The sequence below is a fragment of the Lagopus muta genome, chromosome 17 (assembly GCF_023343835.1).
Source record: "Lagopus muta isolate bLagMut1 chromosome 17, bLagMut1 primary, whole genome shotgun sequence".
NCBI lineage: Eukaryota > Metazoa > Chordata > Aves > Galliformes > Phasianidae > Lagopus > Lagopus muta.
Genome location: NC_064449.1, coordinates 9,493,637 through 9,515,367, shown reverse-complemented (window position 1 = coordinate 9,515,367; position 21,731 = coordinate 9,493,637). Strand labels below are relative to the sequence as shown.

General features: G+C 37.3%; 1 protein-coding gene and 1 long non-coding RNA gene across 7 annotated transcripts in view; one reads left to right on the top strand and one right to left on the bottom strand.

The window, feature by feature from the left end:
* ADGRD1 (adhesion G protein-coupled receptor D1) overlaps positions 1-20,629 on the bottom strand; it is a 127,909-nt gene extending 107,280 nt beyond the window's left edge. The window contains exons 1-8 of one of the 6 annotated variants that reach the window (XM_048964626.1): positions 19,818-20,629; positions 17,491-17,527; positions 13,085-13,168; positions 9,614-9,709; positions 6,928-7,050; positions 5,256-5,435; positions 3,848-4,102; positions 823-887 (exon numbers count right to left, since the gene is read on the bottom strand). In XM_048964626.1, coding sequence (XP_048820583.1) covers positions 823-887; positions 3,848-4,102; positions 5,256-5,435; positions 6,928-7,050; positions 9,614-9,709; positions 13,085-13,168; positions 17,491-17,527; positions 19,818-19,895 — 918 coding nt within the window. In that variant the 5' untranslated portion in view covers positions 19,896-20,629. Of the gene's footprint in view, positions 1-822; positions 888-3,847; positions 4,103-5,255; positions 5,436-6,927; positions 7,051-9,613; positions 9,710-13,032; positions 13,169-17,490; positions 17,528-17,623; positions 18,354-18,834; positions 18,914-19,817 lie in introns of those variants that run through there. The other 5 variants (XM_048964625.1, XM_048964629.1, XM_048964630.1 and 2 more) reach the window with 5 other exon arrangements.
* Positions 9,943-15,033, top strand: LOC125701969 (uncharacterized). The gene is made up of 3 exons (XR_007380408.1): positions 9,943-10,008; positions 10,508-10,590; positions 13,625-15,033. It is a non-coding gene; the product is annotated as an uncharacterized LOC125701969 (long non-coding RNA).
* Positions 20,630-21,731: the final 1,102 nt, after the last annotated feature.

The following is a 21,731-nucleotide window of genomic DNA, read 5'->3' as shown; positions in this document are numbered from 1 at the left end:
CAGCTCATTCCAAACAGCAGGTGCCATTTGTGATGTTAGCTCAAAAGGGAGCTAAGGGGCAGTTTTCAGTTCTCCAGGAATCACAGTAGAATTTCTAAGTGGTGCAACTTCAGGGCTACCCATAAGCATTTCTAGGGCCAAAAAGTCTGGGTTGAACACTTCCCAGCACACAACAGAACCTGCTAATGGGTGTGGAGGGTTGTTTTTTTGTTCATTGTTTCTGTGTTGGTGCATTTTTTCTGTATTTTGAAGCACAGCAGACGGCTGTAAATTACACACAGGAAGTTACACAGAGTAAACAAATAGGATAGTCGGAATTTACATGTATATGTTCATTTGTTCATTAGCAATTCAGGTCCTATCTGACATGGTTTCCTGAAAGTCTAAGAAGTAATAAAACTTTGGCACTCCAGACAGCAAGAAAGTGGAAATTCACAGGAATAACTGTGCATGTAGGCTGCCTACACCTAATTGCATACAGATGGCATATGAAAAATAAGAGAAGTTATCAAAACTTTTTTGGATGTCCTCCATCTTCAAAACCCACTGAAATACTGTTGACCAAGTTTCTACTTTTTTATACAGAGGAATTATTTTTATTAACTTTGAGTTCCTGTTGTCTATCCAACATTAAGAGTTCTGTAGCTCTCCCACCTTTCAATGCTGGCTGAAAATACTCCCTATGCATATCTGAAAGCACTTATAAAAATACTCAAGTACTAAAATAATTGTCACTAATGATATCTGTAAAATGTAGATCTGTAACTCTGTATTTATCACAAATCCTCATGTTTTAGAAAAGAGTTATGAGGACTATCTTACCACAGGTTTTGGAGTAGTTGTCATTGTAGACCACGAAAGAGTTGAAGAGAGCAAAAACTGCACACCTGGGGAAAATTCATACACAAAGGAGTTGAATTAATTTAGGAAAAGTAAATTTTAAAAATCTCCATATCTTATCAAGTACAGATAACATATTGTGGGCACTTCTGATTCGTTCCTGTGTGGCCGAGTTCTATTTGTCTATATGTGATTCTTCTGCATCATATATTCTTCAGCATAGGGACTGAGAAGATACAGACATTGAAAACAATCAGAATACTATCAGCCATGGGTTCCAAATGCTAATGTTGTCTAAATAAATATTTATGTCTTGAGTCTAAATTTCCTGAGTGGCAAATAAAATAGTGCAAATTCAGAAAGACTGTAAAAAAAGCTCAAAATCAATGAAATATTTCCATTACTTTGTCAGAACTGAAGTATCATTCAAATAAAAGAACATGGGTAGAAACACTGGCATATTAAACCTAATGTGGCATTTTAGTTTTGCATAAAGCAACTAATAGGAGTCAAGGAGTGAAAACAACTTTCAATAGTAGCCAGAGAATATTGCACATAATGTGGCTGCTCAGTGCTTTTAAGTTGATTTGAAGCAACAGTAAGGTTGCTATTAATCAGACGGGCTTCAGCAATAAATATCACCCCTAGAACTACACCCACTGAAAATTACCATATAAGCATGCCATAAGTGATCTGCCAAGACAGAAAGAATAAACTCCATTTGGAATGGTTTTCAGCTGCTCCATTTTAAAAAATATTGATTCCTTTTCATGCAAGAGAATTTATGGGTCATTTATGGGTAGAGAAATAAAATTTTCTTCTCAACTACGTCTTCCCAAAAATTTATGTTTGCCCAAGAGCATGGTATTCCACCATAATCAAACAGTAGTGGAATATGCTGTGCATATTTTTATCACGGGTCCGAATGTCATGTGATTATTCATTCTGTTAAAGAACAGGCTGTCCTGTAAGTTTCTTATGTCAGAACACATTAGTCCAGTTTCATCACTGTTTTGAGATCTCCAAGCTCACTCAATAAACAGATACCAAGAATAACTGATTCACTGTGTTGATTAGTCTTGCGATGTCTGTTACTGCCTCTGAGAATGTCCCAGCTTTATTCCTAATTCCAACTGGAAATTAAAATAAATAATAAAAGAAAATCTAATCAGTCCGTTACTTTGTGAAAAATCAAAAGCTCAGTATTCCACATTTCTCCAGTTCAGTTTAACACTTTAAAATAATATTGCCTTTGTACTTATAAAAAAAATAATACATGATGCCCCTTTACATTTTAATTCCCATGCCTCTAGAAAAAAAAAAATGCACATCAAGTTTTACTTTCATTTTAGATGTTAGAAATTTATTTTAGATTTTTCACAAAGTTCCTGGTGATCCTGAAGGCATTTGAACCGAGGCTTTAAGAAAATTAAAACCAGAAAAACTTGGTATAACGCAAATTTCAGTAAACATTCAGCTTCACACAAGGTCACAGCACAGCAAGGAGGCGTTAATGTACAAGTCAGGGAGTTCGCTGTGTAACTTTCCAAAATCCAACAGGAATGGAGTAAGAAGATATAGGCAAAATTCTGTATAACTCTTCAAAAATTTAGACTTTATACAAATCATACTTCTCTAGATACATAAAGATGATTGCGTTGATTTGAAAGCATCCATTGCATTTGAATTTAGCAGCATAGCGTTCTACCCTAAATCAAGGATGTGTTTTGTGTTATCTTTGAGTTGGATACCGTTATAGTAACCCTAGGTTGTTGTGAAAGATAAAACAGCCAGATACTAGAACCGTGTTTCCAACATGACCAGAACATTATAAACGTAATAAAACATTTTAATTAATTTATTTAGATTTTCAAACATGGAATAAAAATTTGTGCTATTTCCTACCTTAAATGAGGTATCTGAGAATGTTTGAAGTGTTTCCATAAGAATCGCTTCATAAAGCATAAAACTTGAGCATGATTTCTGTATTTTGTGTTGCAAATATGATCTGCTTCATTATATACTAGACATAGGGTTTTCTTTTCAGTGGTTTCAATTCTATTTTATCCGTTCTATATTTTTTTGATATACTGTATATGTAAGTTGATTGCCATTATCAAACCTGGATCTCACAAATGCACACATTCTCATTTACAGGTTTGCACCTGTGCTGTGTTATTCAAAGAGTGTCCATTGTGAAAATTGCTCCCATGGGTTTAAAAGCACATGGGTAATTGAGTGTAACTGCGTTAGCTCTCAGTAACCTAATAAGAATTAATGAAAATAGAGGAACCACCGGCTAAGCTAAATGTTCCAGATGCCCCATAGCTTTATTCCTGAGAGGGACATTTTCTGATTGTTACTCACACTTTACAAACTTTTGACTGTTACAAACACTTAATAGCAACAGCCTCTCTTGTACTGAAAAGTTCATTATGAATATCTGTAGCACAGCTGACACATTACTGGCCACTGCCTTCTACGTTTTTGTTCAAATCCTGATTCCTTTTTTAATTTATATTAAGTTTTAGTAAATATCTTTCTTTTTTAGTTCACAAACCTATGTGAGTTATTAAATCTTTGTTGCTCCAGGAACTGGAGAGATGAGCATTATTATCCACATCTGTTGAAATACGCTAAGTGAGTTCCTTCTAAGATTACACAAGAGTGTTAGAAATCTGGAGTCAATATTTCTTAATAGCATTCTGCCTCAAGTCTAATTATTGCTCTTCTTCACTGAATCCCAGGGGATACAAAAATGGCTGCAGACTTCTAATCTTGGTAAACTTTTTTGACATTTATAAGGAAGAAGAAGCCCAGATGAAAACACTGCGTGTCCAAAGACAGCTGAATATTTCAGTGCCTTTCATAAATGCTTTTTTTCTACCTCTGAAAAAAACTATATTAAATAGCTGAAAGATATTAACACAAATCCTACACGCTAACCATTTTTAAGACAGCATCTTTACAGAACATGACTTATGGCAGTAAGAGTGCACATACTCACCAATAGCAGCTGTAAAGTACTGCTCAATTTCATTGGGGGTGAGTGCCCTTTCCCATATAATGAATTCATCAAATGCTCCATTCACATAGCGCTTCATTTGATCCCCTTCTGTTCCAGTCAGCAGATTTGCACTGGGGTCCCCATAATCATAGAAAACTTTCCCATCTGGATCAGTTGTGTTTAGAGTTCCATTGATGTAGACCTTCAGTCCTTCTCTTGATTTCCAAGTGAAGAGAATATGAGTCCAGTAAGGACCTAGAAAACAGTAAGTCACAGCAAAATCTATGAATCGTTTCCATTTAATGCCTCTCCTATTCAGTAAATTTCTGCTGACTTGTGCAATGCTATGGAGAAGTATAGGAAGTGCTAAAAGTGAATTATGGAATGCTGATGTCATGTATATTAATCTTTACACACATGGGGAAGCCCATACTTTGGCAGAACGCCTGTTAGCTTTTGTCTGAACTCTTACTGAGGCTCTCTGCAGTTCCATAAATTACACTTGCTAAGTGCTATTGGCCAAGACTTGAAGTCTCTTCAATACTGTCTCAAAATTCAATTCAGCAAGAACTTCATAAAGACCGCAGGAACTGGAGAGCAGGCAAACAGACTAATTAAAGCTGCCACACTTTCTTTGTTACAGTTGAAAGGCTGAAAAGATCCTACTCATTTTTACTTGGATTGAATAACCCACAAACGTGGGTTTCTCTTAAAACAAGATTTCTAAACTGATTATAAAACTTTGGCACTATGAGCTGAGAAAGTCCTATATTCCCAGTTTGCAGATAGTTAAATAATGGCAAGAAAAAACTTTAGTGACTGTCACTGGCATTACTCTAAGTCCAGAATTTGTCTCAGTCACTAGGTAAGAGTTTCCCAACAATACAAAGTTTAGCAGTAAGATATGTGATATACCAAAATGCTTCTTAATACCATGTCATGACATAAAATTTGACACTTAACAGTTGACAAAATGAACAAGGCACTAAATATCCAGTTAAATCATTACTAAATAAAGTCATTATTTTGGAGATAGTAGAGTCCTGTACATGTATAGATTTTAGAATATATGGAGAGACTAACCTGTGTTCCTCACCCAGCTGTTTCCATCTAAGCACCCATTAATCTACTTATGCCAATAGGAACTGCAATTCAGAAAACTGGAAGGCAGGTCTGAGTACTGCTGCTGAACAGCAAATGTTGTGTAGTTCAGTATCAGTGAGTTAGCAGTTCACCTTTCTCTCACCTTACCCCCACCATGAGAATTCAACCACAGAGCTCTAATTACTTCTATGTCCACATTTTCCTGATAATGCACCATTGGCTTGTAATGGCTTGTACCATTACATCTCTCTAATCTGTCTACAAGAATAATGTAAAACATAAAGGCAAAAAAAGGTGAACTTACCTGGTGGACTAAAACTTGCTTTCCACTTCATCATTGCATTCCCACGGGTATAAAATTCCACTGAACCTTCACCTTCACTTGAACAGATTTTGAAACCACTGGAAATCACTTGCCCACCAGAGGCAGGGGGAAATTTTGTCTGTTGGTCTTGAGTCTTCCAGAAAAAGGAAAACGTTACTCCTGATGGAAGGAAGCAAGAGTGGATTTTTATTGAAAATCTTCCATACTCACTGTGCTTTATGATGCTTGAGTAGCTTCATGAGGTGCTGACAAAGTGAACACTAAAGAAACTTCTCATTATGCTGAAAGACTCAGAAAAGAATGTTCTTGTTTGTAAGATACTGGGAATGCTCTGGTGTTATAAAAATAAATTATTCTGAATATTATACTATGGATGTAGAAATAATATGACTTGCAGATATTTTTTTTACTTTCTAGTGGTATGAAAATATATATCAGAAGGTACTGTATGTATCTGACAATATGTCTGCAGTGGGATAATGAATTCTCTTTTCCACTACCATGTAATAGAAAAGGTATCTTCTCTATGAGTTTCTCCTTCTTTCATAGAAAGTTAATGCATAGCTAAAAAAAAAAATCCTATTTAAGGTTTGAAGAATGGCTTAAATCAGTAAAAGCAAGAAAATTCAGTGTTAGCAACAGTGTTTAAGATTAGGGACTTCTGGAGGTTACATATGGAAGGATCAGTAGTAAATTGAGGTTTTTTACTTTGACTAAATCTAAAGTCTCTAATGTAGGTATTGATACTGACTGGTTGTGTCCTTATGTTGATAGTTGCATACAGCTTAATGTTCTTCTATAATCAGCGTGTCAAATCAGTGCACCCTTATAACACTGGTCATTTTGTGATCTTTACCCAAGAAAAAGAAAGGGAAGAGAACAGAGGGAAGAGAATTTAAGTGTCTGTGGATATGGACAAATGGATTCCACAAAATCAGAAATTTTAAATAATTGTCTCCAAAAATCAGTTTGAAAAAAGCATTCCTGCTGAAATACCACACATTTAAAACACAGTCTCCTAAATTTCACCTGTAGGATGACTTATATTTGTCACAGTTTTGTAGCACCATTAATCTCGGTGCTAGATGAAAGATTTATGGTAGCGTAAGCTTATTTTTGTTTTTGTTTGAGTTAATTGTACAGTAGATCATTGATCTGAGCAGTTAGTGATTACTTGTAATTTCAAATGCAGTTAGGAAAAAACTGCATGGTAGCAGAAATGCTGATTCAGGGCTTGAAGCAGTGATTGAGCACCTGGTGGGAAGGCAGGGCCAACCCAGGGGAACTCAGGTGCATGCAGTGGTTGTGTGCAATTTAAGGGTTGGCAGTGGAGGCAAGGGTATCTTACTGCAGATTCCTGTATGCCTGGGGCCTTTTGAAGGTAAGCAGTGTCTTTCCTTTATTTCTGTGTTTGTGGCTGTTGTGTTTGAGCAAACCCTCACTTACTGCAGCCTGGGACCGTGCTGCTGTGCTGTTGTTGTTGTGCTTTCCATTGCATTACACACATTTTCAGTAGCCTCTGCTCAATTGTTTTAAAAGCCAATGAAGAAATGTGTCATGCTGGAATTTTAGAGGATTCATTACATTATTATTGACTTATGTAATTTGATAGTAAAAGCTAAACTGTTGAGTTAGTAATTAGTTTACTAACCTTCAGGTCCACAAACTTCTGGGTTGCTAATGCAGGAATTTTGATATCTTCCAAAGAAGAGAAAGGTAACTCCTTTCTTTTCAGTAACATAAATTCCTTTGTTCACCATTCCTTCTACAATGTCTAAAGGAAAAGCAAAATATAGCTTAACACTTATGTAAGTCAAGGATTCTTGGAAACACGACTTTTAGCAGGCTTGTATGCTTCCTTAATTTTTTTCTCATCTACAGTTTTTGTTGTTGGTTGGTTCTGTGTTTTCTTTTCTGATTGTTTGCTTTTGAAGAGTCATACAATACAATTATTTTAAGTTTGCAATAATTATATTCTTCACCCCAATTCTTGCTTAACTAAAATGTATTAGCAGAACTCATACACCAGAAACAGAACCCAAAAATCATTATTTTGAACTACTCAGAACAAACATTACAATTTCCAGACTTCTGAATGTTGGGCACATCATGCAACTATTTCTGTCTTGCTGTTAAGTAGAGTTGGGCAAAAAAATCTTTAATCAATAAAAAAAAACAATATTTTTTCATTTTTTGAAAGAAGTTTTGTGATCAAAATCCACTTTTCATTATATATGAATATAAATAAAGCATACTTGACAAACTATACTTAAAATACAGGAGAATATCTTTTGATCATGCTTTGGTATGACGCCACATTTATATATGACTCATAAAAGCTACTCTCTTGTCTAACATGGGTAATGATTATTTGACTTGTGAGTTACTTGTGTTCTCTGCTTTAAGAAGCACTGTTTATTCATTCCCTAGTAACCGAAGCACATGAGGCACCCTAATACTCAGAAAACCTGACACACATTTACCATAGGAAACCTCACTGAGTTCTGAGAGTCCAGCTGGTGATAGGAGCTGTGCAATGGCTATGAAGATTCAGTATCTTGGTTTTAAGACCCTTCTCTGTAACTTCTTCTGACCAAAAAAAAAAAAGTCTAAGGGAAACATCAGCACTGAGCACAGTGTCTTCTCCTCTGAAGTGCAGAAATTGTCATCTAGCTGCTGCTTGATATTTGAGAACTGAATGACATTATAATGGAAGTGAGAAATGCACAAAAATGGTCTAGAACACCAAAGGGGTGGGACATAAAGGATTTTCCTTTGTATTTATATGTGTACATCTGCCTGACTTGATGTAAGACTTTGAACAGTGAAAATCAAACTGGGCCCAGGTTGATGCACAGGCAGTGCTGGAGCCAGACTGTGTGTCTGGAGTGATAATCAGAAATAGAGTTGTCACTGCTTCAGGGTGGTGCATCCCCTCCTGCAGTGGAGACCTGTGTGACAGGGAATATCACTTTCAGAATGTAGGCGACCAGGAGGAATGAAGGCAGCCATACTGGCCCATCTGCAGGGGTAGCACCACTCAGGAAGGCAGCAGATGCAGCATGTGGTAGTGCTCAGTGAACACACCCAAATGTTTTCTTAGTTCATCCCAAATCTCAGTGCAAATACTAAAATTCTCAGGTGTGCTTCCCTGCTTTTAAGCAAGAAGTCATCAAAACAGATGAGAATTCAGTTATTTCTAAAAATTAGAGTAAGTGCTATGGAGGGAAGCAAATATTCCTGAGTTTGTCATTCTGGCTAGATTAATATTTAAATAAATACCATAAAATATTCCATTTCTGTTTCCATTGCATTTCCTTTGCCATTTTAATTCGTGCTGAATGTGTCTTACTACATGACAACTATGCAGAAGTTCTATAAAGCAGATAAATGAGGGCTGGAAGGAATTGGGGTCACTTGACATTTGTTACAGAGTTCACTTTTGCCAGCATACTTTAAGCGAGCAGAAAAATAGTGGTTTATCATTCTCATATAGGCTTCTTAGTATCCAAATGACTTCCACCATTTTCATCTTTCTCCTTAGATTAGATTTTTCCAATGACTAGATGTGAGCTGATACTTAATCTTTAAGTGGACAACAGGTCATATGTCAATTGTACAAGTATAAACCCCTGGTGACTTCAGCAAGTGGCTTTGGTTACATCCACTTAGTTTCCAGTCTGGCAGGTTTCTGCATGGAATGTTGTCATTTTCTGTTCTTCCTCTAATATGCTACCATGTTGATGGGGGGAAAAATCATTAAAAGGCTACATATCTAAGATTTATGCTAGCTTTATTGTCATTATTAATATGGTAATCAAACATGTAATAATTGACAAGATTACTTCCAGGACTTACAAATTGACTTGCATTTGCCTTTCTTAATGTGTCCTTTAAAAATAAATATGAAGTGATGATAAATAGTGTTTTGTTTTGTTTTTCAAGGTTTAAAAAAAAAAAAAAAAAGCATTTGTTCTTTCATGATCCCTGAAATGTTATCTGTTTCCCCTACACCTAGTAAATAGTAAATAGTAATTATAGTATACTATTAGTAAATATAGTAAATATATTTATATATTAGGCTTTTGAGAGCTACTGGGGTCCATCCTTCCATGGACTATTTATTAAGGGGATGCCACTTCTAGTAATTTGAAGTAATGAAGTAATTCTGGTAATATTTTAGCAATGTTTTTTGTTGTTGTTGTTGTTGTTGTTTTTAATTTCAGTCAGTGTAAGCATGGATCTTTACCAACTGAGCAAAACTCAACTTTGAGTACAGTGTTACAAGAACCCTCCAAGCCTGACAAATGCACAACAATAAAAACGTAAATCCTCACCTACAGTTGCAGAGAAGTTAGAGTAGGCAGAGTCATTGGTATATACAAAGGTAGAATTATGGGAAGGAAGCACAGTGAAGTTGTGGATTCTTAGAGCTGGGTGAAACAACAAAAAAATAAGCAAATAAGAAAAACAATGAATAAACACAATCAGTAATGATTTGACCAGTTCATATCTCTCAATTTAGCTCAGATCATTAATGTTGGGCAGTAGCTTTTAAAACTGTCGTATAACAATGTCTTACCAACAATCTGTGTGGATGTGAATGTTGTGTCCCTTTACTGCATGATTTAAATATAGTATCACTAAGACCACTTTTCTTCCTGGCAGGAATACAAGAGGAAAAAGACAACAGTACAACTGCACTTGGATGAAGGGCTCTGAATACAATCAGGTCAGTAATAAACTCCTGTTGTTTCAAAAATCATTATGTGGTGAAAAAGTTACGGTATCTCAAGTCACTTGTCCATCTCTGGATTTCCCCAATGCAAGAGATACATGGATATATTGGAGCAAGTCCCATGAAGGGCCAGAAGGGTGATGAAGGGATTGGAGCATCTGGCACACCAGGGAGAGGGTGAGGGAGTGGGGTTGCTCACCCTGGAGAGGAGAAGGCTCAGGTGTCTTATCAAAGCACATGAACACCCAGTGGGAGGAGTAATGCCAGAGCCTCCTTGGTGGTATTTAGTGAACAGATAAGAGGCTATGGGAGCAAGTTGAAACACGGGAAATTTCATTTAAACAAATGCTTTTTGTCTAAATACTTTCAATGAAAAATTACGAGGGTCAGGTGCTGAGTAGCTTGCGAAGAGGAATTGTTGTGTCTCCATCCTTGGAGCAATTAAAAACCTTATGGGACACAGCACAGCCATTGACCAACATACTGTCAACAGGTCTGAAAGGACAGCACCAAGGCTTGTTTGTATCTGGAGCCATTCCACCTGCTGTAGTTCTGGGAGCTATCAAGTTAATTTAGGTATCTAACAATAATTTTTCTTCCCCTCCCCACTTTGATATTTTGAGAGTATCTTTCACACTAATTGTTTACCCAGGGTGGGTAAACAGAGCTTGATGGAAAGCCTGTGTAAGTAAATAGATGTGCTGATTTGGGATTTAGACCATCTGGGCTCACAGGAGGGGGAAAAAAAAAAAAAGGCAAATTCTCCAAAAAAAAAAAAAAAGTGGAAAACAAGGGGTGAGATGAAAACCTGAACGTGACCACTTTTTTTTTATTTGATGTTTTTCAAGTTGGATGTTTCCCTTCAATTCCTTTTACTGCTTTTATTTTTGAGATAACTGAAAAAATAATTTATTGACACTGCCTCTCACAACACAAATACATTGAGAGATATAAATCTGGCTTCACACACAATGACTTCAACAAATAAAATGGATTAACATGACGGACAGACTATGATGCTTCAAGTATTTAAGAGAAGAAACATGGAATGAAAACATTTGCATGAAATTATGATGAGTGGAAAAAACAGGACTAGCATAATAGAGTTGTGTAATCAGAATTGTATCAAAATCTAGCAAATTGTTACCTGCATTAGATTATGACAATTAAACTTTTCTTGTATCAAAGTCAAACGTCAGAGAGGTACATAAAACTTCTCCTGTACGCAGTGCAGAAAAAGAATTGTGCTGCAGGGAAAAAGATTTTTGGCCACCACGTAGTGAGACAAAGTCCTCAAAATCTTTTTTTTTTTTTTTTTTTTTTTTTTTTTTCCCCACCAGGATCATAAAGCTGGCTATTTATAATGTTATTTTACACATAATAGGATTCAAAGACAGTTATTCATGTAAGCCAGTCTTATTCTTCTTTGTGGGATCAGGAACTTTTATATATTCTAATTCACTCTTTCATGCTACCATTGAAAAGATTTCTGATTTCTGCTGCAATAATGTGATTTAACGAGTTTCAAAAAATAATCTTTCCAACACTGTGCAATTATAATTTGTCCAACAGCTGTAATCCATGCTAGATTTAAATATTCCTCAATTGCTTTGAAAACAACATGTTTGTAATAAGAATGTTGAAACAATTTAGAAAATGACATTCACACACTTTTGAAGAACTTGCATCTTAACTTTCTGTAGATCGAATTCTGGTCCTTTTAGAATTAAGTGGGGATGCTGCCATCAGCCTCTAGTGAGAACAGAATATTGCCCAGATTTATTTCTGGTCAGCTAATTTCATTCCTTAGAATAATTCCTGGAAGGATGGGTTGAACAGTCTAAGTTTAAAATACTTCAGGATTATGGAATAAGAGGTTTAAGATATCTGCAGATTTTTTTTCTTTACTTAGAAACAGAGATTTATGTTCCCATTTATGTATAACAAATAGCACTAGCTCTGCACTTAAGTAACATTTTTCATGTAAGATTGTAAAGGTCTCCAACTCTTGTTTTAATCTCTTGCTGTCATATTTCTGCATAAGAATACTATGGTCACCAGTAACAGTACTGCAGCTACTCTTCACTAGTACGAAAGTGTAGCTCAGTGGCCAAAGAAGTCAGCACAGTGTGGTAAGTATTGGGGAATGTGTGTATCAGCCCAACCTACAATTGGCTAAAAAGTCTCAAGGGAAAACAGTTCTCATGTGGAAACCACTAAAGGACTTCTGAGCCTCAGAAGGAAACAGAATATAGCAGCAAATTGCTCCCGAAAGGTATGACCCTGCAGGTTCATAATGCAGCAGTGGGATATTGTGGTTCTGCTGAAACTGCATCAGTTACATCGCTTGGGCATTCCTGGGAAGTCATCTCTTCTTTCCAAAACATCAGAACCAGAAAACTGCTGAAACCAACCATTCTAATATCATTCCCCATGAGTTCTTGCAGTTCTGACAACTGACTCTTTCCAATCGGTCAGGGTTTGGCTTTACCAAGTCTTTCAAGAATTTGCTCAACTGGGAAGGAAAAAAAAAAAAAGCACAGAACAACTCTTGCTGTAAGAGGGCTTTTAGAGAAGTATCAAAAAAATATAAAAATGATTAAGAAGTATTCAGATAAGAGCCTTGCACTTCTCTTTCTATGGGTACTAAATGTGATTTTTCAAAATTGCCTGTAGGGTTTAGGCATTTAACTACTCCTGAAAAGTTAAGAAGAACCAAGTGTTTTCACTGCTGGCATAGCCAAAGATCTCAGTTGCTGAGCTTATTTAGTGCATATTATGCATGTACAAAGTCAGCTAATAACCATGTTATTTCAGTGACCCTCTGGATCATGAAAAAATTCACTTTATAACCTTAACAATGTATATTCAGAATGCCTGAGAATGCTCTGCAGAACTCAGCTCTCACATATAATATCACCTGAACATGAAAGCACTGCAGAAGCATTAACTTAAAATCTCAGCTGCTGCGGTAAAAAAGCTAACTGCTCTCATTTCTCCAGTTCACTGTCTACTTACAGACTGCACAAATACTTATGTTATTGCCACTGTCAATGAATCCTTTGTCTACCTCCGTTCGTATCCCGAAACTCATGAATTCCATCCACGTCTTCCAGCGGCCAGTAATGGGAAGCTGATGAAAAAACTTTGAACCCTTTCAAGGAAACAGATGAAAAAGGTGTTATATCTCTTGTTGGACCGTACTTTAACGAGTTTCTACAAAGGAGAACTATAGAGGAGGTCAATAGGTCAATTAAAACAAGATATATTATCTGCAATGTTTGATAAGCAAGACCATGAATCAAAATGGCAGGGGAGATTAAAGCTGGATATCTGACTGACTGCTGTGGAAAACCTCTGCTTTTAGAATTCAACTGCTGGGTTTTTTTCCTAATTATACTTAAAATCTGTAATCATTTCTGATCAAATTTCTGCAGGTGTATCAGGCAGCATTTGTCAGCACCAGGTGAGAAGTTGTTCTGATAACTGCAGGGTTTCACCCAGCTTTTTAAACATACTATGGACAGTACAAAGCATCAAGAAGGGAATGTGGAGGGGGGATGTTTCGCCTCTGTAGAACAATTCCTCTGCTTCTGTCTCCTCCATACAGGACTCCAATACCCAACTTAAATTGAAATCGAGAAGATGCTGAAGAGTTCCAAAGACTCTTATCCTGTTCTCAAAACTGACAGAAAAACCAGTGCAACACTGTCAGATGATATTAATGCAAGCACTTTTCACTTTTTTCCTCTTCTGAGGAACAGTAATCAGAAATGAGCACTAGCACAGAAACGAGCACTGGTGTCTCCAGGTAATTCACACAGTGACTGAGCATATAGCAGAACTACGCCCTTTAATAGAAGGAATTTGATCCTCCCTAAGAGAAGCGGTTGCAGATTGCTCAGTTACATGGTGGGGAGGATGCTTGTGGCCTTTGTTTCCCTAAACGTCCTCCTTAACACCAGATATGCTGACAAAAAACCATCTGCTGGTTTCCTCTGACAGATTTAGCAGTAGAGCCTAATCGATACGAGTCAGAGCAGTTTTTAGGAATTGTGGTTACTCTAACCTGAGCAGAAGCGGGCAGTCCAATGCAATTGGATTTTGTGTTCATGTGATGTCTATTCTAAGGGTGTAGCATTAGGAAATGTGGGAAAACATGGATTTTTTTTTTAGCTGCAAGAAATCCTTTATTCTGAAAATAATTTAACCAGCTGTGCTAGGAGAAATTGATCATCTCCTGTATGCAGGGAAGTTTTAGAGGGTTGATACAGATACATGGAAATTTTACTGTGAATACAAAATCATGGCACGGGATCCTGTTAATTTGAGTTAATCTTTTCTTTTTTGGGGGAGAACGAAGTGAGTACTTAAAATCGGCATTTTTGATTCAGATTTCAATCAAAATGATTATTGGGTGCTTTCTGGTTCTCCCTTAATATCCCTGCCCTCAAATTAAAACATACTGAAAGCATCAAGCATTCTCTTTCCTTCTCCCCTCCTCATCTACATTCATACAATGAAGTTCCACAGATTTGTTTCAAAAATACGATCTCCCTAACCTCCTTGAACTCCCTGACTATGTTTTTTAATACTTTTCATAAAATGCCATTGAGATACAGCCCCATCCATCCCCTGGACGATGCATGAAGGAGAAAAAAAGATAACTAGCTAACTTCAAGAAAACCTCTCTGCCTTTCACATCTTTGTTCTTCTGATGGATATTTAATATTGAGTTTGAATTGATCTAACAAAGTGCAACTTTAACTCCCCAAAACTCTTACCAGTGAATAATCTTATTAAGAAAAAATGAAGAGCAAGTGCATCGTCAAGTGTAGGAGTAAAGAACTTCTGGGGTCTCCAAGAGAAGTGAAACAAACTTACTTATAAAGTTATACTGAACGTGTAGTTCTTTGCCCTTCTACCAGTTTGTTTGTTTTTGTTTTTACCAAGCAAGCTTTCAAGAGCCTCAGAAACAAAGAAAAGTTTCTTAAATACCACTTTAACTGTTGGACACCATACAAAAGCTCCCAAAACTGTGTGCAAAGTAAAACAAATCACAAATAGTGTCCTTTGCCACTTAGAGACTTTCTTTACTCTAAAGAGAGATTTGAACAGCTTGCCCATTTGACAATTATTCTACTATTTTATTATTCTGGATACAAACTAGGTTTCATTATAATGGAATTGCAGGGACAAAAATTTTATATGGCCTTAAGCTTTCTAGTCAAACCATGGAGCGATGAACTCTTGTGATGATTCTCATCCTCATAGTATAGTTTCAGAGCAGAGTATAGTTTCAGGGTTTAGGAGAGGAACCTAAGACCGAATGGAAGTATAAAACTGACAAAATTCTTAAACATCACAATAAACACTCATAGATCTGAAAGCACGGAACAATATCAAGCTTTGATTTTGTGAGAATGAATGAACATCTTTGCTTCTCTTCCAAATGGAATAGTACCAAAGATACCTAACAAACCGTTCCTAATTGACCAGGAACTACAATTGGCCTATCTAACTGGGAGTGTTTGCTGTTGACATAGAGATTTTCCCACATAGAGGGAACGTGAGTGTAAATAGATGAGATAGGGATGCATTTAGGGGTTCTGTGGTCACACTTCCTTTGGATACTTGAAAAAGACAAAGAAAAGCATAGTTGCTAACAGAAGGAGAAAACTACTGGCAAGGTAGGAGAATAATGACACAGAATAAGCATGCACAAAGCCAAATCTGAGAATTCCAAGCAGTCCAACTCAACTAAGCTTGTGTGGAAAGGCATGCTGAGGGAGGAGGGTGTAGGAACCTGCTTTCATTTACATAAGCCATATCTGGGTACGTGTTCAGTTCTGTCTTCAAAGAGTACATTCTAGCTGCTGCTGACATTAGAGTGATGAATTTCTGTGATATTAACAGAAGCCACATAGGTAACCTGTGCTGAAGGACTTCCATGCCATCCTCAAAATATCTATTTTGCAGAGCACAGAACATGCCTGCTGTTTCACAGTGTGCTTATCTGCAAATAACTCTTATTTCATTAACATTTACTCTTTGTATCAGGGGAAAAAAAAGATTAAAATTAACAGAAGTCTTAGAAAAATATAGCAAAAGAGAGGAAAACAGACAAACAAGAAAAATCTCTGGGAAGGAGATGAATTGATGCCAGAAATTGTATCGTGATATGGCGTATTTTATTAATGGCTGTAGTGCAGTTGGTATCAAACAGATTCCTAAGGAGAAGCTTCTAAGAGCCTTACATTTTGAAGCTGGGAAAAACGGGCAAAGAAAACGGGAAAGCAACCAGAGATGCAGCAAAGAAATGAATCTCCGAGAGCCATGTGGCTCATCAGTGGCTTTCCTAGCTGCCAGTTCTGAACTATATAAAGCCATGCTGCTATCCCTCTTACAGCCCCAAGAAAACTTCTGAAAACAAATACCTATTGCTTTGAATTCAGCTTATACGTGTATAGTTCTTTCAGTAGATAATTACTCTGCGTTTAGAACAAAAGCGCTTCTGAATTGTTTACAGTCTCTACAAATTCAGAAAGCATCATTCCCACCTACCTATCCCCATAGATTTGTGCTACAGACAAATCTCATATAGCTTGCCCCCCAGTGAGGAAGACCGTTACCCCCTTACTGGTTCTATTGGCCAGAAGCCTGTCATCCTTATCGATAGGAAAAGAGATGGTATTTCTTAGTCTGAATGAAGGTAGAACACGTAACTGGTCTGAAGTTACTGCAATAGCAGACAACATAACTCCACATCACACTGTATTTTATTTTGAGCATAATTATATATTGTGGAAACTTAACAGCACAAAGCAATGCATGAATTGCAAAGCAGTAAAATTGTACTTGTACACCACCATGAGGCTTGAGGTTAAACTATTTATATAAACAGAAGGATTCAGCAGTTACACACACAGACCCCAAATAAGCTTTGAGTGAGATTTTCTGCATTGAAAACAGATGAGAGATCTTTAAAACACTCTACAACTGATTTTAACTGAAGCATGATGGCTAGGAGGAGGGTAGATCACTTGATGCTGTGGCAAAGTACACAAACCAGCACGTCTAACTGTAGATCAAAGAATTAAAACACTGAACACAAGAAGAGAGAGAGAAAAAAAAAAAACAGCCTGTGTAGAAATCTAGTTCAGAAAATATGCTCTAAAACATAATAATAAGCACTGTATAGAGAAATTCCCTATCAAATACAAGCCATTTTTCTTCAAACATACTTCGGTGCAGATGTTTAGCAGATAGGCTACCGAATTTTTACTGCCTAGGATGGTCTGATACTTCGATAATTCAGTCTATTGTATTTTTACTAAAGAGCTGACATTCAAATGTGGGGCCACTGATTCTTGGAGCTACTAAACCAATGAAAAATACAAAGCAAGAAAACAAGATACAGTATGCATACTTATATAAAAGCATGGTGTCATAAAGTATAAGTAAAACATTCCTTACCTGGGTGTTCGAGTAGCTGGGAATAGTTTCCGTACACCTGCACATAAAACATTTTATAATGAGACATGGTGAGGCAAAACTTGCTAAGAGGGATCCAAACATACGTCAGTGCCGACCGTATTCAGAACATTACCTGATTTTTGAACTGCAATAAAATCAGCAAAGAATAATGACAGCAAAGCAGAGATAATAAATTCTTCATCGTCTATTTAAGGTTAGAAGTACAACCGAGATCAAATTCCTGCGGGTTTTCAATCATAAGTTTTCCTTAGCTACTTTTTGTATTAAAAGGGACATTTTCCATGTAAGTTCAAGAAGTCTGTTCCTTCAGTGATGGCAAATTATCCTTCCGACCCTTTAAGTAGTATTTGCTTTCTTCACACTTTGATCTCTTCATTTAACCATAAATAAATTACTGTGATTGCGGAAGAATTAGAAGCAATGTGCATCGGATCCGAAAGTTGTACCGTTCCGTGGAAAGAAGTCAAATATTTCTGCTAGAATCTGTGCCAAAAAGAAAATATCTTGTTTTCAACTTTCTTCCTATGGTTGTCTTTTCCTTTCAATTACTTTCACGTTGTCAGAGATCCGAAGCCAGTTTTGGTTTTGCTAGCAAGAAAATGTACTTCCTTATAGCGCATAAAGCATAGAGCTCTCACTCTCTCCCTGGGAAATGAACTGAAAAGACTTGCTAACTCCTCTCTTGTCCAGCTCACGTTTGCACCTCCATCCCAGATCTTTTTGGGTGGAGAGCAAGTCTGAGTGATGTCATGCTTTCTTCTCAAACTTTGTCCCATTCTGGTACTCTATTTATATCACGTTGCTGCTGTCTCTTTTCTGGGTCCTAACACCAGCCAGCTAGGAACAAGTGGAAACAAGCTAATGTGCCTCAGCAAGCAGATTAAAGAGATTACAGCTTTTAGCAATCTGCACATTCAAAGAAGAATCAAAGCCAGACCAATTGTTCCCAATTCAAATGTTTAAGAACAATATAACAGATTTTGGACACAAGTCTTTGAAGCAAAGCTAAGAGCTATTCATCAAAACAGCAGACTGTATTTGTTTAAAGGAACATGACCTTTATAAAAATACTGCTTTAAATCACACTGCACTGAGGGATTAATATTACTGTGTACCTGTCAAGGAGGGGAAACTGCAGCATTAAGCCATTTTACTGATTTTCTCAAAGATGCACAGCACAGCTAGTAAAATAACCGGGAAATCCCTTCTATAAGAGCCACAGCAGCGTCATTGCCTTTATTTTTACCAAAACATAATTGCATTTTTAAAAATTACATATATTATATTACATATTATATATATGTCTCCCAAATTTGAACTTACCTTCAGCCCCTGACACTTACTCAATCAGCGAAGCACTGCAAACACAGAAATGAACGCACACAAAAGATGCAGATCGATGGAAAAGTGACCACACGACCTGTTTCCATGTGTGTGCCCCTGCCCACGATGGCTTTTCTTCTGCCCATTAGCGATTCCCCTTCCCCCACCTATTTCGTGGCTCTTGGTCTTATCTCTTCAGGTGCCCTTATCAGCCTATAATGGCCTGATTCCTTCTATGGCATTTACCCTTCCTTACTGGTACATTTCATGGCATTTGCACCTAACTCTTGGGTTGAGCCAGCTTGTTCTGTTTTTGTTTTGCTTCTTTCTATTGACCCTTTCTATAAAGGTTCTGTATTTGGAAGCCCAGCAGGTTGGCCTTGTGACTGTTTAGCCAGCTGGTTCCACAGCAGTATAACTGAACTTCTGAATATTCTGGTGGTAACTCCTTGCTATGAACTGAGTAGATGGAACTCCAGAGTTGAGGGATGAAAGGAACTTTATTTAATTCAGGAAGTTGCACGATACGTATCTCATACGGCACAAATTAACTTGTGTCACCAAAATTAATTATAAATCTTCAGCATCACCAAAATATACATCTTTGGTTTGTAACCTCAATTTGGAATTTTAACAAAGCAGTTTTGAGAGTTTTTAACTTTAGTCCATTCAAAAATGTAGTTTCCCACTCAGCTACGCACGGTGTGGCTTCTGCTTATTTTCACTGAGTTTTTGAAATGTTGCTTTGTTTTGCAAAGATTCTTTCCCTCCCTCCTGTTAGCCAGAAAATCCTCTGTAACCTGAAAGTAGAATTCTGTGTAAACCCCAGGAATTCTGCATCACGTACTGACAAGTAGAGCCACCCTTAGAAATAATAGAAAGTTGCGGCTAAAAATCAGGAAAGCATTAAACTGTAAAAAGAGAAGGACAGGAATTTGAAATATTTGCCAAGAGGGGCCTGTCAAGGGAGAGAATATGCTTACCAAAACAATTGTGAGAATCCAAGCAAACATGCTCACTGCCAGGAATTTTTGTGGAAACAGCAAATTGCAACCAGACATCAGAGATTATTTGCAGAAACAATTTCTAAACATATTCGTATGATCCTCTGGAAACCTGATCTGAGAAGTCACACTGCTCCCACCACAGACCAGAGGTAGCACTGGGCACCTTGCGTGCAAACCCAGTCGCTGATCCAGCGCTCAGAAAACAAACAACCGCAGTGGATTGCTCCTGAGTAACCTGCAGATAAAATAATGTCCCTTTAAAGTACTTGCACGTCAATAAGAGCACAGATATACAGCAGGTAACTGTGCGCAGCCTGTGCTCAGCAGCTGAGAGGATTCTCCCCAGGACAGCTCTCCCACAGCAGCGAGGAAGGGAGGAGCTGCGATCTCATGGTGCAGCAGTGCTGGGAGGGCTCCCAGGGCTCTCCAGATTATCACATGCCCCAGGTTTCTTTTTTCCTCTTTTCCTCCTCTTTTCTTTGGGTGGGGGAGGAATGCGGTGGAGAGGTGTGTGGAGGGACACAGCACTTTCAGTCAAAAAGGTTTAAGGAAAAAAAAATCATAGTTTATGTTGGTGATATCACTTCCCACCACGTTAATGAGTGTGACTTATTACAGGGTGATTGAACTTTCAGTTTCAGCTTTCCCTGTGCAGCTCTTGTTCCTTCAGCATTAGTATGTTATTAAAACAATATTGGTAAATGCTGTGGTTGCCATTTAGCAGGAAATGTAAAACACTCTGATGTTAAAAATCTTTACTCCTTGCTATGTGAATACAAACAGAGAGAATAATTATTTAAAGCATTTATTGTACAGTGCAGAAGACAAACATTCCATAGTATGGTTTTCTTCCTTTATTTTCATTGGAGTCATTAACTCCCCACGAGAGATCTAGTGCATAACTGGGACCAAAATGTTTTATCAGACATCTTAGAAAGGAATATTTTAAGATTAAATCTAAATGCTGGGTTTTGTTAAACTTCTCTGATATCACAGGCTCACATGCCAGTACATATTCAGGATTAAAATAGCTCCCTAGTCAAACTCTGTCGGTAACAGAAATTACTAACTAGGTGGTTGCAGCTGATATATCAACACCAACCTGCTGAAAGTTGTGGTTTTAGTGCCAGCTTGACATGGAATTCCTGCATTTGTGGCTGTAGAACTGCTGTTACTTAACTTCAGTTATACAAGAAGTTGTTTTGTAAACACAATCATCTGTCCTTTGGCACAGAAGACAGCCAGGGCAACTCCGCTGTTTCTCTTGGAGCTGTTCAGATATGTACATATGCACAACTTGGTTATATTTGCACATCTGCAAGGAACCTGAACAAAAGTTTGTGACACACGTCTCCATCTCAGTGCAGATGTTCGTACCAGTGCAGCTCCGTTCATAATGAGCATGCTATTTACTCACTGAACTTCAAAGCAGAAGCAGTTTTTACAGAGGAATGGGTCACCTCTAGTGGTTTATTATTCTTTATGTTATGTTATTCCAATCTGGAGTTGGTGTATTCCAGCTGTGTTTTGCCATGATTCTGTCACTTTTGAGGTAGTGGTGTTTCTATAATTGCCTTCCTCATTTTTTTCCATCATAGGCAAACAGTATTAATTTTGATGAAAATCAACAAGTTTAAATCTTCAACACAGAGCAAAATATACATATATATCCAAAGATCAATTCTAATAAAAAGGAATAAAAGCAGCATTTTCTAGATGTTATGGGATAGTACTATGCGTACAAACTGTGTACAGTCATACAAACTAGTTTTGTCTCCAAGATGTGTGCTGACCATGGAAGAACACTGATATGGGAGGGCACAGATGTTTCACTAGCATGAGAAGCAGTTGCTAATAAGTTCTGTACGTATCTGTGGCCGTATTGCTGTG